Source organism: Myotis lucifugus, unplaced genomic scaffold, assembly GCF_000147115.1.
Source record: "Myotis lucifugus unplaced genomic scaffold, Myoluc2.0 scaffold_247, whole genome shotgun sequence".
Taxonomy (NCBI): domain Eukaryota; kingdom Metazoa; phylum Chordata; class Mammalia; order Chiroptera; family Vespertilionidae; genus Myotis; species Myotis lucifugus.
In genome coordinates this window covers 1,666,373-1,684,384 of record NW_005871295.1, presented here as the reverse complement: position 1 = coordinate 1,684,384, position 18,012 = coordinate 1,666,373, and the positions used below count along the sequence as shown (strand labels likewise).

Below are 18,012 nucleotides of genomic sequence, written 5' to 3'. Positions count from 1 at the left end.
ACTGGATACAGAGTTCAAAACCATGGTTATAAGGTTACTCAAGGATCTTCATGAGACTTTCAAGTTATCTTAGTGAGAAAGTCAAAGACATGAAAAAGGACCAGTCAGAAATTAAGCAACACTAACTGAAATAAAGAATATTTTACAGGGATTCAACAGTACAGTAGAGGAGTCCAAGAATCAAATCAACAATCTGGAATATGAGGAAGCAAAACAACCAATTAGAAGAGCAAAACAAAAAAGAATCCAAAAATATGAAGATAGTGTAAGGAGCCTCTGGGACAACTTCAAGGGTATCAACATTCGCATTATGGGGATGCCAGAAGGAAATGAGAAAGAGAGAGCAAGATATTAAAAACCTATTTGAAGAAATAATGACAGAAAACTTCCCCTTCCTGGTGAAAGAAAGAAATTTACCAAGTCCAGGGAGCGCAGAGAGTCCCAAACAAGAGAAACCCAAGTTTCTAGATGTTGAAACGTTAGTGCTCCCCCAGGTCAGTACTACATCTGGCTTCTCTCCTTACACTCTCCCCCGAGAGGCACACTTCCATCTCCTCCACACCCGTCTTTCATAGCCATCTGTATGATGACCACTCTCTAAAACACATTCCCAGCTCTAGCCAGTTTGGCTTAGTGGATAGCGCGTTGGCCTGTAGACTGAAGGGACGCAGGTTCAATTCCAGTCAAGGGCACATACCTCAGTTGCAGGCTCCTCCCTAGCCGGGCCCTGGAAGGGGCACATGCAGGAGGTGACCAATCAATGTGTTTCTCTCATATCGATATTTCTCTCATCTTTCCCTCTCTCTGAAAAATCAATGGAAAAATATCCTCGGGTGAGGATTAAATAAATAAATAAATAAATAAATAAATAAATAAATAAAACACAGTCTCAACGTTCAGTTCAAACTCATACATTAAGCTGACTATTTGTTTCACTAACTACCACAAAGCATTTAACATATCCCAAACTGAACTTGGAAGTTTAAATCTGACCTCAACCACAACCCGGATTTCCCAGTCTTGGCAATTATACAACCATCCACTGAGTTACTCAAGCGATCAGCAAAGGAGTCCCCCTTTCTCTTACTCTCTAGCTAATCCATTAGCAATCTTATCAGCTCTTTCCCCAAAATGTATCTTGAATGTTCCATTTCTCTCCATCTTTATGACTGCCACCTTAGTCTCTGTCTCTTTCTTGAATCATGGAAAAGGTTCCCAATTAATTGGTCTCCCCATTACTGTCCAGCCCTTTATCCAGGTGGCATACAGCATCAAGAGTGATCTTCTGAAAATACAAATCCAACTACCTCTCCCCTGCTTAGGATGCCCCACAGGCCCCCACAGCCCCTGAAGTAAAGTGCAATCTCCTATCATGACCAGTAAGTCTCTGTGTGATTTGAACCCAGACTCTGTCTCCCCCAAGTCCTCACCCAACAGTGATACTGGTCTTCTTTCAGTTCAATGCTGGAAACCTCGATTTTTCTAAAGCTGGATCCTCCTGTTCTCGATGGAAATATCACCTCCTTGGAAGGACCTTTCCTGGCTGGCTCAGCCCCATTTGTTACTCCCGTGCTCTCTGTTGCCCCCACCAGGAGACAGTAATGCATGAGGGGAAGGACTATGGTTTTTTGTTTGTTTGTTTGTTTTAAAATATATTTTTATTAATTTCAGAGAAGAAATGGGGAGAGGGAGATAGAAACATCAATGATGAGGGAGAATCACTGACCAGCTGCCTCCTGGGGATCAAGCCTGCAACCCAGGCATGTGCCCTTGACCGGAATCAAACCTGGGACCCTTCAGTCTGCAGGCCAACGCTCTATCCACTGAGCTAAACCACCTAGGGCAAGGACTGTGTTTTTAACACCAATTTGCTTCTGGTGTTTAGAAGAATGTTGACATGGGTTGAATTGTGTCCCGTTCCCTCCACCCCACACACACACACAAAAAAGATGGTTGAAGTCCTAACCTCCACCCAGTACCTCAGAATGGGGCCTCATTTAGAAATACGGTTGTTGAAGGTGTAATCAGTTAAGGTGAAGTCCTACTAGGGACCCACTATGACTGGTGTCCTTAGAAGATGGCCATGTGAAGATGGATGTGATGGATCTACAAGACAAGGATTGCCTGGGACCCCCAGAAGCTAGGAGAGAGGCTGGGAACCAACTCTGCTGATGCCTTGGTTTGGGACTTCTAGCCTCTGGAACTTTAAGACGATAAATTTCTCTTGTTTTACGCCACTCAGTATGTGATACTTTATTACAGCAACCCCAGGAAACTAACACAAACGCCAAATTAGAAAGTCATATGTAGAAGTGAAGGTGCTCTTACTGAGGGAAGGGGGGGCACAGGGACATTAATATTATGTGTCTACATTTAAACTAGAACTTTTAAAAAAGTAATCTAATTGTTAAAAGATAGACTACAATTACAGCGAAGCCTCACTACTAGGCAAAAACACAACCCTTCGTGCAGATGTCTCTTACTACACCAGTCCAGGTTGAAAGATACCACAGCCAGGTCCTGACAAATTATAATGGTGTCAATGAAGACAGGGCACAGACTCAACTCTATAGCCTTATTGTAAGGACAGCAAAAGTTATCTGAACTCTGCTTTTGTTATGAGTTTGCCTCAAGATTTCTGCTTTAATAAACTGCATTAATGATTGTATAAAAAGCTACCTGTGTGTCAAACATTGTGCTAAATGCTACAGGTACATCATCAATAATCCTCAGTAACTATCAGCCAAGTCAGTGTAACTGTCTCCATTTTACAGATGAGGAAATGAAGGAGTTAAGAATAATGTGAGTTAAGAATAATGCGGCTGATTCAGCAGCAGAGCCAAGACTTGTCATTTCCATCAAGAGCTACGTATCATATTACACAGATAATGTACTGGCTCAAATAGAGAATCAGTTTCCCTTGCAACAACACTCCCAGTGCTTTTACATATCATCAGAAAATACTGTTAAGAAAGATAAATTCAAAACTTACTTTTGGTATTATCCCAGAAAGGATAATTTTTAAAATAAACTATTTCTAGCCTGGCCAGCGTGGCTCAGTGGTTGAGCATTGACCTATGAGCCAGGAGGTCATGGTTCAATTCCCAGTCAGGACATATGCCCAGATTGTGGGCTCAATCCCCAGTGTGAGGCCTGCAGGAGGCAGCCAATCAATGATTCTCTCTCATCACTGATGTTTCTATCTCTCTCTCCCTCTCCCTTCCTCTCAGAAATCAATAAAAATATATTTTAAAATAAATAAACTATTTCTAGAGACAATACTAAAAAAAAAAATGTACATTTTACTAAGCACTAGCTGAAGTTTGATTAAGCCCTACTGGAACTCATCTTTAAGAGCCAAACCAATTAAGTATCTGAGCTCTTAGCTTCCTAAGAAGAGAAAATCCTACTATTAAATTTGGTAGGGAATAAGCTTCAGCCACATGAAACAGCTTTCAAATAGCCAAAACAGAACTAATACTCTCCTAAAGAGAATGGGGAACAATGAGTCTTTATTCCACTTTAGTAGCCACAACTTTCAGTTACAAATCAGGATACAATGTAACTCAGAGAAAATAATAATAAATTTCAAGCGGCACTGCCCTACACTTCTGCTTCTGGGAAGACAGAGATGTACTTTTTCCTATGCTTCCTGCGAAGTGCAACTAAAAATCCTGGACACTATGTATAAAACAAACATAAGATCTGAAAGGAGGAGAGAAGGTGGCAGACTGGCTAGGGACCTGGAGACCCAAGGAAAGACACAATGGTGAGGTCCCTGAAAGAAGTCGGCAACCCGTAAACATCAGCAGGTGAAAACCCCCCACAACAAAAGCCTGCTCTTCCTGGCCACAGAGCCAGGGAAGGGGCAGGCTAGCAAGACAGAAAGCTTTCAGACAAAAGCACTCTACTCCCCTAGAAATCACAGGAGAAACTGCCCGCCCACCCACACTAGCAAAGGGGAAGCTGGAGCCAAGATTCCTTCACTGGCTTTAATAAGGAGACCCCCAACTCACCCAGCCTCAGGGTGATGTTAGAGAAGGCAGAGCAGGGAGCTGGGCAATCATAAGCCTGACTCTTGAAACCCAGTGTCAGTGGAGACCACCTGGGGAGCTCAGCCTTCCAACTCACTGAGCATAAGGTAAGGCCCCTCCCCTCCCACACTGGTGTCAGCCGTTTAGCTAAGTTATTCATTATATTGCTACCTGGACATCCCATTTTTCTTGGCCAAGCGGCCTGCAGGGACCTTAAACTGATACTTGCTCCCTCATGCAAGAACATACCCTAGATAGTAGCCCACAGAGTCACCATGATTTCCCCAACAGTCCTTGTGAGCAACAGTTTCCCCTCCGTTAGGTAAGAACCCCCTGGGGCTTCCCAGAACCTCGAACTTTTGGTTTGAATTGACCAGCAAGCCCTAGCCTGAGAACCCCAAAGCACTCCACCCACGGACCCTAATAAAGGCATGTGCCCCAGGTCCTGCCGCTCTGTCTGCGTGCACCTGCCTTGACCTCCCCATGCGGCCCCCGGAGGAGTGCCAGGTATCTCCTCCAGGACCTGTGAATAATGAACTTCTCTATTTCCATTTCTCTCGCAATCTCTGGCTGAGCTCAGCGTCCTGCACCCTGTGCTCCACTTAACAAATGTCAATTTAACAAAATCGTAACAGGTAGTATCAGAGGAGTGGCAGTGAGTCAGAACTTTCACAACCACCCATCCATAATGAGCCACACCCACCTCAGCCTCAGTGTCTGGGGAAGAGTGCGTGGGGCGCACTCTGACGCCTCCCAAACAGAAGTTTATCCTGAGCAGGCCTAGTGGGAAGTGAAAACTCCCATCCCACCTCAAGTGTCAGCAGGACCAAATCAAGGACCGGAACTTCTATCCCCACCTGCAGTAGCAAGTCTTCTGTCAGGGAGGTGTCAGGAAAAAACTCACTAAAACAGATTTTCATAAGATCCAGAGTCTCAGAATGTAACACCCAAAATGTCCAGGTTTCAACTGAAAATCACTTAGCATATCAAGAACCAGAAAGATCTCAACCGGAATGAAAAAAGGCAATCAAGTGGTGCCAACACCGACACAACAGAAATGTCAGAATAATTGACAAAGGTTTTACTCGGACGTCATGTGCTTCAATGAGCAACTGTAAGTATGCTTGAAACAAAGGAAAAATTACAAGGTCTCATCAAAGAAATGGGAGTTATAAAGAAGAACCAAGTGGAAATTTTTAGAACTGAAAAACACAGATCTCAATTCAAAAACTCAGTGAATGGAGGGAACACAGTGGACTGGAAGATAAAACAACAGAAATTACCCAACCTGAACAACAGAAAAAATAGACAAAAAAAAAAAAAAATCCCTGGCCGGTGTTCTCAATGGTTAGAGTGTCCACCCCCAAAGGGTCACCAGTTTGAAGGCACGTTTGGGAGGCAAATAATCAATATGTCTCTCTCACATCGATGTTTCTCCCTCCCCTCCCTTCCATTCTCTCTAAAAAAATCAATGGGAAAAATATCCTCAGGTAAGGATTAACATCAAAAAATATATGAGCAGAGCCTTAGAGCCTGTGGGACTGTAATGATCGGAAGAGAGCAGGATTAAAAAAGTAATGGCTAACAGCTTCCCAAAGTTGGTAAGAGAGATAATTCTACAGAATCAAGAGTGAAGTGAACCCCAAACAGAACAAACCTAAAGAAACCCACTCCAAAACACATCGTAATCAAACTTTTGAGCCCTAAAAGAAAATACCTTAAAAGCAGAGAGAAAATAAACATTGCCCATAGGGGAAAAACAAATGCAAATGGCAGTGGGTTTTTCATCATAAATCATGGAAGCCAAAGGAAGTGGCACATTTTTCAAGTGATGAAAGAAAAGAACATCAACTGCTGGGCTGGTGTGGCTCAATGGACTGAGTGTCCTTCCAGGTACCAAAAGGTCACTGGTTGGATTCCTCCTGGTCAGGGTACATGCTCAGGTTTCGGGCTCCATCCCCAGTAGGAGGCAACATGTTGATGTTTCTCCTTCATCGATGTTTCTAGTTCTCTCTCTCTCACTCTCCCTTCCTCTCTAAAATCAATAAAAAACATATTAAAAAAAAGAAAGAAAGAAAAGAACCATCAACCCATACACTATACCCAGTGAAAATATTCCTCAGAAATGAAGAGAAAATCAAGGCATTCTCAGATGAAGAAAAGCTAAGAGAATTTGTTAGCAGCACACCTACCCTAAAAGAATGGATAAAGGATGTCTAAACAGAGGAAAATAAAAGAAGAAACCATGGACCAACAGGGTCAATCCACCAACAAGATACAGCAATCCTAATGTGTATAAAAACAAAGCTGTTAAATAAGTGAAGAAAAAACCTGATAGAACTGAAAGAGGAAATAGACAAATCCACAATTGTGGTTAGAGATTTCAACACCCCTTTCTCAGCAAATGGTAGAATAATTAGAGAGAAAAGCAGCAGGGATATAGAACTCAACCATCAATCAACAGAACGTAATGGACATTTACAGAACATTCCACTAATGACAGCAGAATGCACATTCTTTTAAAGTGCCCACAAAATACATGCCAATAAGACCATATCCTAGGCCACAAAAAAACACATAACAAATTTAAAGAAGTGAAATCATACAGAATGTATTCCTGACCTCATTGGAATAAAAATAGAAATCAAAGCCAGAAAGACATGGGGTAAATCTATAAACACTTGGAAACTAGGCAAGAGACTGTTATACAATCCCTGGGTCAAAGAGGAAGTCTCAAAGGAAATTTAAAATACACTGAACTGAATGAAAATGAAAATACAACATAAAATTTGGGGGACACAAAGGAGAACTAAGAGGGAATGTATAGCACTAAATGTATACATTCAAATTTAAAGTCTCAAATCAATAATCTAACCTCCCACTTCAAGAACCTAAAAAAGGAGAGGAAAACAAACCCAAAGTAAGCAAAAGGGGAAAATAATAATATTTAAAAAATCAATAAAATTTAAAAAACAGAAAGACAATAGAAGAATCAGTTTTTAAAAAAAGAGCTGGTTCTTTGGAGAGATTTTTAAAAATTGACAATCTTGCACAAGCTTGGTAAAGACAAAAAGAGAGAGAACACACAAATGACCAACATCAGAAATGAAATAGAGAATATCATTACAGACTCTGCACACATCATGAGGATAACAGGGAATACTTTGAACAAATCCAGGTATGCAAACTTTACAACTTTGATAAAATGGACCAATTTTGTGAAAAACACAAACTACCACCATTACCCAGATGAGATAGAAAATTTTAATGGCCTATAATTAATTTTAAAACTCCCAGAAGAAGAACCTCCAGGCCCAGAAGGTTTCATTGGCTAATTCTACAAAACATTTAAAGAATTAACAACAGTTCTAAGCAACTTATTTCAGAAAATAGAAAAGGAGAAAACATGTCCTATTTCATTTTATGAAGCCAGTAGTTCCATAACAAACCAAAGACATTATTAAAAAATAACTACAGACAACTATTCCTTATGAATACAAACATAAGGACCCTTAAAATATTAGCAAATATAATTCTGCAATATATACAGAGGATTATACACCATGACCAAGTGGGGTTTCTTCCAGGGAAGTACGACTAGTTCAATATTTGAAAAGAAATCCATGTAGTCTACCATTTTAATAGGCTAAAGAAGAAAAATCATGTAATCATATCAATCAATGCAAAAAAAAAAAGCATCCGATAAATTTCAACATCCATTCATGATAAGAACTCTTAGAAATAGCGATAGAGGGAAACTTCCTCTACTTGATAAAGGACATGTACAAAAAACCCTACAGCCAATATGACACTTAATGGTGGAAGACTGAATGCCTTCTCCCTAAGCTCAGGACAAGGCAAGTATATCCACTCTCATCAAAGACCTCCAACTCTGCCCACCTCTCCCTGCTCCTTTCCCAGAAGCATTTCCCAGCTGCCTCTCTCCCTTTAAAACACACGAGTCCCCTCCCAGTTTTCCTGGAGCCAAGCATCAGAGTCACATGCCAAGAAAATGGAAAATAAATACCAAATGAATAGAATTCAACACTTGTTAATACCCTACCCCGTGCCTTCTAGTAAAGCTTTGCTGTAACTGTAGCCCATTTTTTAATGATAGGTTACTTTTAGGAAGCGAGATTTCGTTTATAAGGAGAAATCTAATATTGAACTACTATTCATACCCCAGGGCAAGAACTGCTTTCACTGCTGCTAATGCATCTTGCCTGACTGACTACCCTGAGAGCCAGCAAGTGAAGCCTCTTAGTAAATACAGGGGTCCCAAGAAAAGGACAGCGAGCTGTTATAATGACAGCAGCCTGTCTGCTCACCGGGAGGGGTTGATTAGGCTGACTGGCTCATGGTTTCCCATCTTCCGATAACACTTCAGGTGTTCTGTTTCCAAGCCTGGGAAATCATAGAGAGATCACATGGGCCTTGCACCAGAGTTCATCTACTTTACTCTAGCCCCGTGGTTGGCAAACTGCAGCTCAAAAGCCACATGTGGCTCTTTGGCCCCTTGAGTGTGGCTCTTCCTAAGCCTTAGGAGTACCCTAATTAAGTTAATAACAATGTACCTATCTATAGAGTTTAAGTTTAAAAAATTTGGCTCTCTAAAGAAATTTCAATTGTACTGTTGATATTTGGCTCTGTTGACTAATGAGTTTGCTGACCACTGCTCTAGCCCATAGTTTCACATTCAGTTCTCATAAACTTAGTTGGTTTCCAGTTCATGGCTGATCAGAAGGAATACATTTCATAGTCAGAAAAGCACTTCGTTCATTCAATTACCGTTAGTTGGGTGCCTAAGAAGTGCCAGGCACTTGGAGATAGGCACTGACCAATACACAGTGATCCCTATCCTCCCTAGCTTATGTAGAGGGGGTTCAGAGAGAAGAATAAATTAAAATTAAATAAAATAATTACAACATGTGACAGTGGCTGACAGGGCTATAAACATACCTGAAGTGCCCTGACCGGTTTGGCTCAGTGGCTAGAGTGTCGGCCTGCGGACTCAAGGGTCTCAGGTTCGATTCCAGTTAAGGGCATGTACCTTGGTTGCAGGCACATCCCCAGTACGGGTTGTGCAGGAGGCAGCTGATCAATGTTTCTAACTCTCTATCCCTCTCCCTTCCTCTCTGTAAAAAATCAATAAAATATGTTTTTTTTTTAAATAAAATAAACAGACCTGAGGAGCTTATACTTTCTCCAGATATGAAAAGCAATTTCCTTTCCAACACTGTTGAAATACAGAATTAAAAATTCAGCCCTACCTGGTCTGGCTCAGTGGGTAGAGCCTCAGCCTGTGGACTGAAGGATCCCAGGTTCCATTCAAGGGCACATGCCCTGGCTGCAGACTCGATCCCCAGTAGGGGGTGTGCAGGAAGCAGCCAGTCAATGATTCTCTCTCATCATTGATGTTTCTATTTCTCTATCTTTCTTCCTCTCTGAAATCAGTAACAATATATTTTTTAAAAATTCATAAAATTTATTGTCCCCGAATATACTCTAAAATTTATTTTTAAAAATAAAATCCCAGATGCTGGTGTGTTACTATCTCTATGTTAAAAACTGGATGCCATTCCACAATCCTTACTTAGTTCCACACTTGAGTTGCTTTAAGCAACTGTTGTAGACTCACCTAGGGCCTAGGCACAAAACTACCTTGTGGGAAATGTTTTGTTTTTAGGAAAGTGAAGTCGAGTCCAAACAAGCAACCAACAAATCAGTCAACCACTTAAACTGGAGACTGCCAAGATAAAACACGAATCTGGCTTTCTACAATGTTCAACTCCAACCAATCTGAGGTATGTTTAAAATTACATTATGAGAGGTACCTAATCTTTTCAAATACGCCAAACACAATGACCTAATGTTAAAACCTACTGACTAGCAGATACTGTTGACTGCAAATCTGACCCACACAGACAATAACCTGAATTTCCACCAAGGTCGCTGTAAGCACCAAATGATGGAGCCAAAATGCTTCCAGGCTTCATCTGGGCCTCAGGGGGAAAAACAGCTCTGAATGATCATTTTGGGAGAAACCCACATTTCTTACAATTCAGATGTAATTTCTTCACGTTTAACTCCAAGGCTTTTGTTAATTTGTTAATTTGCTTGACTCTCTGGATTTTTTCCTTACTATTGTACCTCTACTTCTTCCCATTTCATAAAGCCTCGCCTACATTAAGTTACTTCTGAAAGCTTCCGCCTGGCTTTTCCTTCTAAATACCTACCATTGTAAGTGGGGGAAGATGTGTAGTCCAGTCCTCTTGTCATATATTAGGAATAGGAAAGGAATGATCTCTCTTTTTAATAATCTCCAGAGAATTTTCCGTCAAATCCCTCCCTTCACCCACTCCTCTGTAACCCCCGGGAAATCCTTTCGTCTCCTGGGCATCACCTTCAAACCCTGCCATCAGCCTCTGTGACAACCGTGCTGCTCCTTTGTGTCCCATGGAGACCATCAGCCCCTGTGACAACCTGGCACGGGCCTGCACTCAGAATAAAAGTCAAGTCCCTATAAAGATCAGGCTCTGCATCATCTAAGCAGCCTGCCACCTCCTCAGCTCTCCAGCCCCCTCTCCTTCCACTCCTCCCTGCTCCCACCTTCACACTAAGGTCCTGCCTGGAGTGCTCCCTCCTCTCCGCGAGGGTCCTTCTCACACGTTACCTCCCTTAACCCTCCACCCGCCCATCCCACGTGAAACTGTCAACTTCCAACTCCCTACCCTCTAACACACTTTCTATTTAACTTGCTTTATTAACTATTATCCCTAATATAAGTTCTAAGAATTGTTAACGTAAAAAACCATTGAAACCTGTAAAGAATTTTTGTGAGTTTACTTGAGCCAAACTGTTGACATATGCCGGGAAGCAGAACCTCAACGAATTGAGATAATGCTCCGGAGAATGGCGGGGTTACATTTGTATTTATACATTTGCAATCAAGGGAGGGACAGAGGTGGGTTACATGAAATCCATTGGTGATAGATTAAGGAGGAGGGATAAAGCAAAGCAGGCGAAACCCCTGGGATTGGATGAAAAGTAAAATGATGGACACATACTTAGGTGGGTGCAGGATCAAGTAACATGATAATGAAGGACTTTGTGGTATCTGTCCTGGGGCCCAGCACTTTAGGTTATGCCAAGTTACAAGTTACCCAGACAAGTTACAAGTTACCCAGACATAGATGCAAAAAGACAGATAGGTTCAGTTAAGGTAAAGGTTGATCTTGTCAGTGAAGTTACCAGCCTAGGACGTAACTGCCCACCATAACTGCTTTTAGTTAAAGTTTAATTTCAGACCGTCCTTTGTGGTGACTTTAGGCCTCTGAGTTTGCAAGACTGCCATGCAGGCCTCCCCTGAGCCTGTCAGGTCAGCATGTGGCCCCTTTCGTCCACAGGATGCAAGAAATTATGTGGGGTTTTTTTTTCACTGCTGTATCCCGAGGGCCAGGAAGGTGCAAGTTACCTGACAAGAGCCGAGTAAATATTTGTCAATGAATGCAAGTGTCATCCACGTAAGAGATATGTGCTGGACACCAGGCCGGGGCCACGTTTGTTAAAGTCAAGGTAAGTAAGACACTGTCCCTGCCTTTAATGCACTAGAATCAGTGGTTCTCAACCTTCTGGCCCTTTAAATACAGTTCCTCATGTTGTGACCCAACCATAACATTATTTTTGTTGCTACTTCATAACTGTAATGTTGCTACTGTTATGAATAGTAATGTAAATATCTGTTATGCAGGATGGTCTTAGGCGACCCCTGTGAAAGGGTCGTTCGACCGCCAAAGGGGTCGAGACCCACAGGTTGAGAACCGCTGGACTAGATGGAGAAATGCACCACAAACAAAAATGTGCGACCCAGAGCTGCACACTAAGGCAACGGGAAGGCGTGCCAAATGCTCAGAGGACGAAGCCTCGGCCTCGCTTTCCCGGGGACCGGCTCAGCCACCCACCGGCTCAGCCACCCCAGGGCGCGCCCCTCCAGGCCGCTCCTCTAGGTTCCTGAGATGAGCAGAAGCCCCTCGCCCGCCCCACGCCTGAGAGGTTCCTCAGCCAGAGGAGCAACTTCCGGCCTGCTCGCGCCCGCCGGACACGGGATCAGTGAAACATGTTTAACAGGCTCTGCTCTTCAGCCTCCAAGCCTCTCCTCTGCCCTGCGGGTCACTCCCCCGCAGGCTGGGGCTGCACCCCGGTCGGACCACAGCACCCGCTCCCTGATGCGCGCCCTACTTCCGCGGTCCCACCTGCTCCCGGAGTTCCCTTCGGCTCCCGTCCGCGCGTGCGCGAGCAGACCCACGTGAGCTCGGGTGAGGCGGGCGGCGGGCGGCGGGCGGTGCCGCAGAGGATGGCCACGCCCTCGCGCAGAGCTGGCTTCTGATTGGCTGCCGCTCGCTCGCCCGAGCCCCGCTGGGGAGGCCTGCGACTGCGCCTCTAAAGGCGCTGCCAGACGGCTCTTGCGCTACTTCTCCCAGCTCCTCGCCGCGTCCGCCAGCTCCTGAGTCCTTGCACCTACCCGCCGGCATGTCTCAGGTAGGACACGTGCGGGGCTGCGAAAGGGCAGCGGGGCGGGCAGCCGGCGTGGGGACCACCCCGCAGGCAGAACCCTGGAAGGTCTTTCTCTTCCCGGCTCCGTTCTGCCTCCTGGACCCGTGCCCAACCCTGACCCTTTGGACAGAGCCTTGATAGCGGAACTTTCGGTTTGGGGCTCCCTACACCGCCATCCACCCTGCAACTGCTGGCAAGTTGCCCATCGAGTGGACTTCGCGGTGAAGCAGGGATAGGGATCGGAGGCGAGGGTCCGAGGTAGAAAGAGGAGAGGAAGAGGGTTGCATGGCTGGAAGGAGAAGGGGACCGAGTCCCCCATCCGGAAGGACAGGACATGAGTAAGGGCGGAGAAGGGAAGCAAGGAGACCGTGGCTGAGAGCTTGGAGGTCAGAAGTAGGGGCCGAGTGTCCGTGCGGCCGGGGGAGGGTGCGCCGGAGGAGAGGCGACCCCCGAGGCCTTCCCCTCCCTTGAATGTAGCCGCTTTTCCGAGACCGAGCTGTGCTGGGCGACCTTTGGCTCCTCTCCTCTCTCTCTCTCTCTCTCTCTCTCTCTCTCTCTCTCTCTCTCTCTCTCTCTCCCTCCAGTCCGGCACTGGGACAGAGGTTGGCGCTGGACGCCCCAAACTCGGGGGAAGGGGGCCAACTGACTCAGGCCCTGACCCTGCTGTACTCATGCCCTGTCCCCTTTTCAGCTCTTTTAGCCACCCCTGTCCCCAGGTCAGGGCTTCACTGGGACCTCAGCCATCCCCAGGGCTACCCGGTATTGCCCAGGCAGGTGGCCATGCGCCTTTCCTGCCGAGTACACTCCCGCTGCAGGCAGTCTTAGCCTTCTCCTTCCCACGCTGTTTCCAGTACCTGACACCCGGTGAATGAGAGCTTTCTTAATGTAGTTGTCAAATAAGGGAGCCTGTGAGCCACCTCTTTATTTTGCTGGATCTTTCTAGCTGTCCGGTTGTGGGGAGGAGGGGACACACTTGCGAGGGCGCTGCTTTCCCTCACCTGCATTACAGGAGTGCTGCCTCTGCAACTCCTCCATCCCGTTACCGAGCTCCATTCAGGCCTCTCCTCTCCCTCGCATTTAGGCTGAGTTTGACAAAGCTGCCGAGGATGTTAAGAACCTCAAGACCAAGCCAGCAGACGATGAGATGCTGTTCATCTACAGCCGCTACAAACAGGCGACTGTGGGTGACGTAAATACAGGTATGCTGAGACGAAGGGGGGCGGGCCCCTGTTCATCCAAGCGGACTCAGCAGCCTCGATGGGTGCTGGGACTCTTAATCTGTGGGAACCTCGCTCAAAACCTTCTGAACGCTTTGGGTGGGATGGTAATTTTTATGACGTTCCTGGGGTGTAAGCCGGGAGAGGTTCCCTGAGATCATGTTCCTGGATTGGGTGTACAGACCCTGCACTGTTCTTGGTTCTTGGTAGGTCAGGTAGAGAATTCAAATCCTAGACTTTACTGATCATCAAGAGCATTTCCCATCTTCTTGGGCGGTGGTGAAGGCCCCCAGCTTGGAAGAGACTTGCTCAACTCTCAGCTCACTAGTAGCTTTGTTGAAGCATAGTGCTTCCACCCTAAACGGGCAAGATCAAAGTCTCCGCGCACTTGGCAGGGGACCAAGCCTAAATCAGGAGCAGAGAAGCAGCTGGCTTCCTGGGACAGGTCAGAGCCTTTTTGCTGAAACATTTCCTGGTGACCATTCCCTGTTGAAAAGTCTTAGTACAGATTTTGAGGCCATAGTTTGAATTAACGTATTCCATAGTACTGCCTTTCCTGCCTCGGCCAGTTTTTATTCTGCCCCCAAAGTCCCTGATTCTCAGGTGTATACTTTGCTCTCAGGAAAAATCTCCCACAGATCAATAAGAAATAGACTAATAATTCGGGGGGGAAATGGTGCAACGGTATGAACATACAGTTCACAAAAAAGGACACTCAGAAAACTAAACAGTAATGCATGAGGCAGAGAAATGGGTTAGGCAGTGGCATGATTCAGTCCACGCAAGGACTCGGAGGTGGTGGCCATGGCACCACAAAATGAGGTTACCCCCTCCCCTCTCTGATCAGGAGGGTGAGTGGGCCCCCAGTTCCACTGCAGTTGGGTTGGAGGTGGAGCAGGTGGGCTGGCTGCGAGCCTGCTGGATGCCGAAGTGCCCAGAGGTAGGGATCTGGTGCAATGCCAAATCGAACATGGGTTCCCAGGGAGGGCTGAGTTGAGAAAGGTCTCGTGGTGGAGGTGAGCTTTATGCTGGGTTTATAAGCTGTGTCCTCCTGGGAAGGGGCTGGAGAGATGAAGTGGGGGTGGCTAGAGCCGCCAAGATACTCTTCGGCCAAGCAGTGTTTTCACAGAGACTGGGCCTGCCCTGCTTTCACGTGAGGGCAGATAGGCTGGCTTGGGAATATGTAACTTCCCGGTCAGGGAGTTATCAGCACACTCTCAGGTTTCACAGTCCAGTACAGTAGCCACTAGCCACACATGGCTATCGAAATTTAAACGGAAGATAGTTCAAATTAAGTAGAATCAAAAGTTCAGTCTTCAGTCGCACAAGCCACTATTCCAGGAGCTCAAGTGACACAAGTGACAAGTTGGACGGTGCAAATGTACAGCATTTCCATCATCACAAAAGGGCCGCTGGGGGGGTGCTGCTCTAGAATTCAGTTGATGACTGCAGGTGCAGTTCCTCCCAGGTACCTCCGGGAATGCTTCCCAGAAAGCACTTAGGAAGGCGTGATGTTCCTCTGGCACAGGGTCCAGGCTGTGGGCGCCATGGTTGCTCCCCTTGGCTTGGTTCTCTGCGTGGCAGGGAATAGGTCAGCAGGGAACTCGTGAGTGTGTTTCCCAAGTGCAACTGCTAAGTCTGTAAGCATAAAATCATGGTCTGACTTAAACGTTGCTCTCAGGAAAAATCTCCCACAAATCAACAAGAAATAGACTAACAATTTGGTGGAAAAATGGGGCAAGGGTATGAACATGCAGCCCACAGAGAAGGACACTCAGAAAACTAAACAGTAATGCATGAGACAGAAATGAGGTGGGAAGGAAACTTCACAGTATTTTTTAAAGTGCAGTTTTTAAAAGGAGACGTTTGGGAGTTACTTAACTTTGAAGACAAGGACCCTCTAGTAATGGGAGCAGTTGCCCTTGTACTCTCTCTGGATTTTAAGTTTGTATTTCTGTACACTGTTCTGGGCCGTTTACCTTCATGACAGTGTAGAAGGGATCGGTGTGATAAAGATGCCTTTCATGGCAAGAAAGCTGATAAAGTTTTCCTTTGGAACTGGAAGCAGGTCTAATGTCTTTCCTTTTCTTGTTGAAGAACGGCCTGGGATGTTGGACCTCAAAGGCAAGGCCAAGTGGGATGCCTGGAATGAGCTGAAAGGTAATTGTTCTCATCCCTTTCCCTCATTTGTGAAGCCCAGTAATGAAATACTGATGATGGGCGTGCAAGGGGTGAGGAGGGAAAACAGTGGGTGAGGCCTGGGCTGGACACAGCTTGACCTGTGTCAGAATGGAAAAAAACTGGGCCACCTACTTTTTCTCTTAATACCAGTAATGCCTTCTCCAAAAGCACCATCTCCAAGTCGTGGTGTCATCTGGAGAGGAGGGACAGGGGCCAGGCCACTGAGAAACAGATTAGCAGGCGATATAGTTGGCGAAGGCTTTATATATACTCAGAATTAGGGGAGGTTTGCTGCCCACAACTCCTCTCCCCCACAAGGCCAGGCAGTGACCCCGTAGCCCAGGCAGCCCTCCCCAGTTCCCTTCCAGCCAGAAAGGCACAAAAAAGAAAGGAATGAGCTAATGCATGGCAAGCCTCTGGCTCTCGTAGGCTCAGTGAATGGAGCTATTCTACGCTAAGCAACAGCAGCCAAGTGTCCCAGCTCCGACTTAATCACGTGCCACCTGCACTAGCAAGACTTAAAAGTTGGCACTAACGTGCCTGCCAGCTTTTTTGTTCTTGTAGCTAGCTTCTGAATAAGCCCTCTGTCTCCCTGCAAATGAGAAACACTTGAACTCAAAAAGGACCAGAATACAATAAAAACACTCCTGGGATTTGAAGTAACTGGAACAGGAATGCCCGTCCGACTGTCCATTTCCATGGGCATTTCCATGCCATCCTCAGGCCCCACACACTCAGTGCTTCAGACATGCTCCGATTTCCAGCAGGTCTCTCTCCTTCACGTGGATCCGGGAAAGTAGGTGTTACTGTCTCTGAGGAATATACTAGCATAGTCGGTGTCTCTTACACAGCAGCAAGAAGGCAAAAACTGCCCTCATCCCCCTCCAAGAGCCAGCTGCTTTTGCTCAGAGTTCTCAAAACTTTTCTCGTAGCTTCTCTCTGGGGAGAAAAGGGTGCTTGGCTTTGCTGTTTCACCACCAGCTTAACAGCTCTGGGAGTTAAGAGCCCAACAGAGAAATACTTGATAGGCCAAAGCAAACCTGGAAGTCAGCAGGCCCCGTAAGGCCACTGCGGCTCCCCAGGTGCGGCTCTCCTGCCTGTCTGGAGGGCCCCGCCTTTCCCCAAGGCTCAGACTAACCCCTTACAACAGTGGGGGACTCACAAGGCCAGCAGGCCATTGGCAGGCCTCAGGACAGCCACGCACACATTGGTTCAGTGCTTTATGGAGCGTTGAGCATTCTCTGTGGGCCTGGCTTCTCGAGTTCTTCGTCAGATCCCGGCCAGGTCTCCGAGGTGTAGGGAGTAGGGCCCCCCTTTGCAGGTGAGAAACTGAGCCTCGGAGTGTTAAACCAGAGCTGTCAGGGGCTCAGGCTGCGCTCAACTTCCATGCTGCCTCTGACAGACAATCTGTTGATTCCTTACAGGGACGTCCAAGGAAGATGCCATGAAAGCGTACGTCAACAAAGTAGAAGAACTAAAGAAAAAATACGGAATGTAGGGACTGGGTTTGGCTGCCAGCCACGCATGTCATCTAAACTGATAATCATGCCTTGTTTTTCTAATACCACGGATGAAGTGAAATAATGAAGTTAACCTTCTTCCTGAACACTGTCCAGGATACGGCTCTAACATTAGGAGCGGAAATGGTTACTCACCTTGCGGAGTAGTTTTTATCTATAGACCAATTAAAACTGCATTTGTTACTTAAGTCTTTGGTAATCTGGTTCCTTGAAATAATTTACACTTCCAATCTCACTTTCTTTTTCTAAAGCTTTTGTCTGGAAGTGTTTGAGCTCTGTCCTGTCCCTGGTCCTCTGCCAGGAGTGAGGCAGGCAGTTCCACCTGTTCCAGGCCCAGAGTGCACTCACCTCCTGCGGGGAGGCGGACGGCTATAGGAGTGGCCTTTCCCACCTCGTATCCCTCCCAGTTCCAGCGCACCCTTCGGGGGCCTGGCAGAGGCTTCAGTCTGCAGGTACTTCAGCCCCTGTTGGGAACATTGCTAGCCTCCTGCTCGGATGAAGGCAGGG

General features: G+C 46.1%; 2 protein-coding genes across 2 annotated transcripts in view; one reads left to right on the top strand and one right to left on the bottom strand.

The window, feature by feature from the left end:
- CUNH2orf76 (chromosome unknown C2orf76 homolog) overlaps nucleotides 1-12,326 on the bottom strand; it is a 69,779-nt gene extending 57,453 nt beyond the window's left edge. Inside the window, exon 1 of the mRNA XM_006098820.3 lies at nucleotides 12,287-12,326. The gene's annotated coding sequence lies outside the window, so the exon portion shown is untranslated. The remainder of the gene's footprint in view (nucleotides 1-12,286) is intronic.
- A 113-nt stretch (nucleotides 12,327-12,439) lies between these two features.
- On the top strand, nucleotides 12,440-17,693 carry DBI (diazepam binding inhibitor, acyl-CoA binding protein). Its single transcript, XM_006098821.3, has 4 exons — nucleotides 12,440-12,572; nucleotides 13,669-13,786; nucleotides 15,902-15,964; nucleotides 17,410-17,693. Exons 1-4 carry the CDS (start codon nucleotides 12,564-12,566, stop codon nucleotides 17,481-17,483), a joined length of 264 nt encoding a protein of 87 aa, XP_006098883.1. The 5' UTR covers nucleotides 12,440-12,563; the 3' UTR covers nucleotides 17,484-17,693.
- The last annotated feature ends 319 nt before the right edge of the window (nucleotides 17,694-18,012 follow it).

Excerpts from the sequence above, each read along its gene's own strand:
- DBI (XM_006098821.3), top strand. Across the intron at positions 13,787-15,901 it reads TGTGGGTGACGTAAATACAG|AACGGCCTGGGATGTTGGAC; the intron begins GTATGCTGAGAC and ends TTCTTGTTGAAG. Across the intron at positions 15,965-17,409 it reads TGCCTGGAATGAGCTGAAAG|GGACGTCCAAGGAAGATGCC; the intron begins GTAATTGTTCTC and ends GATTCCTTACAG.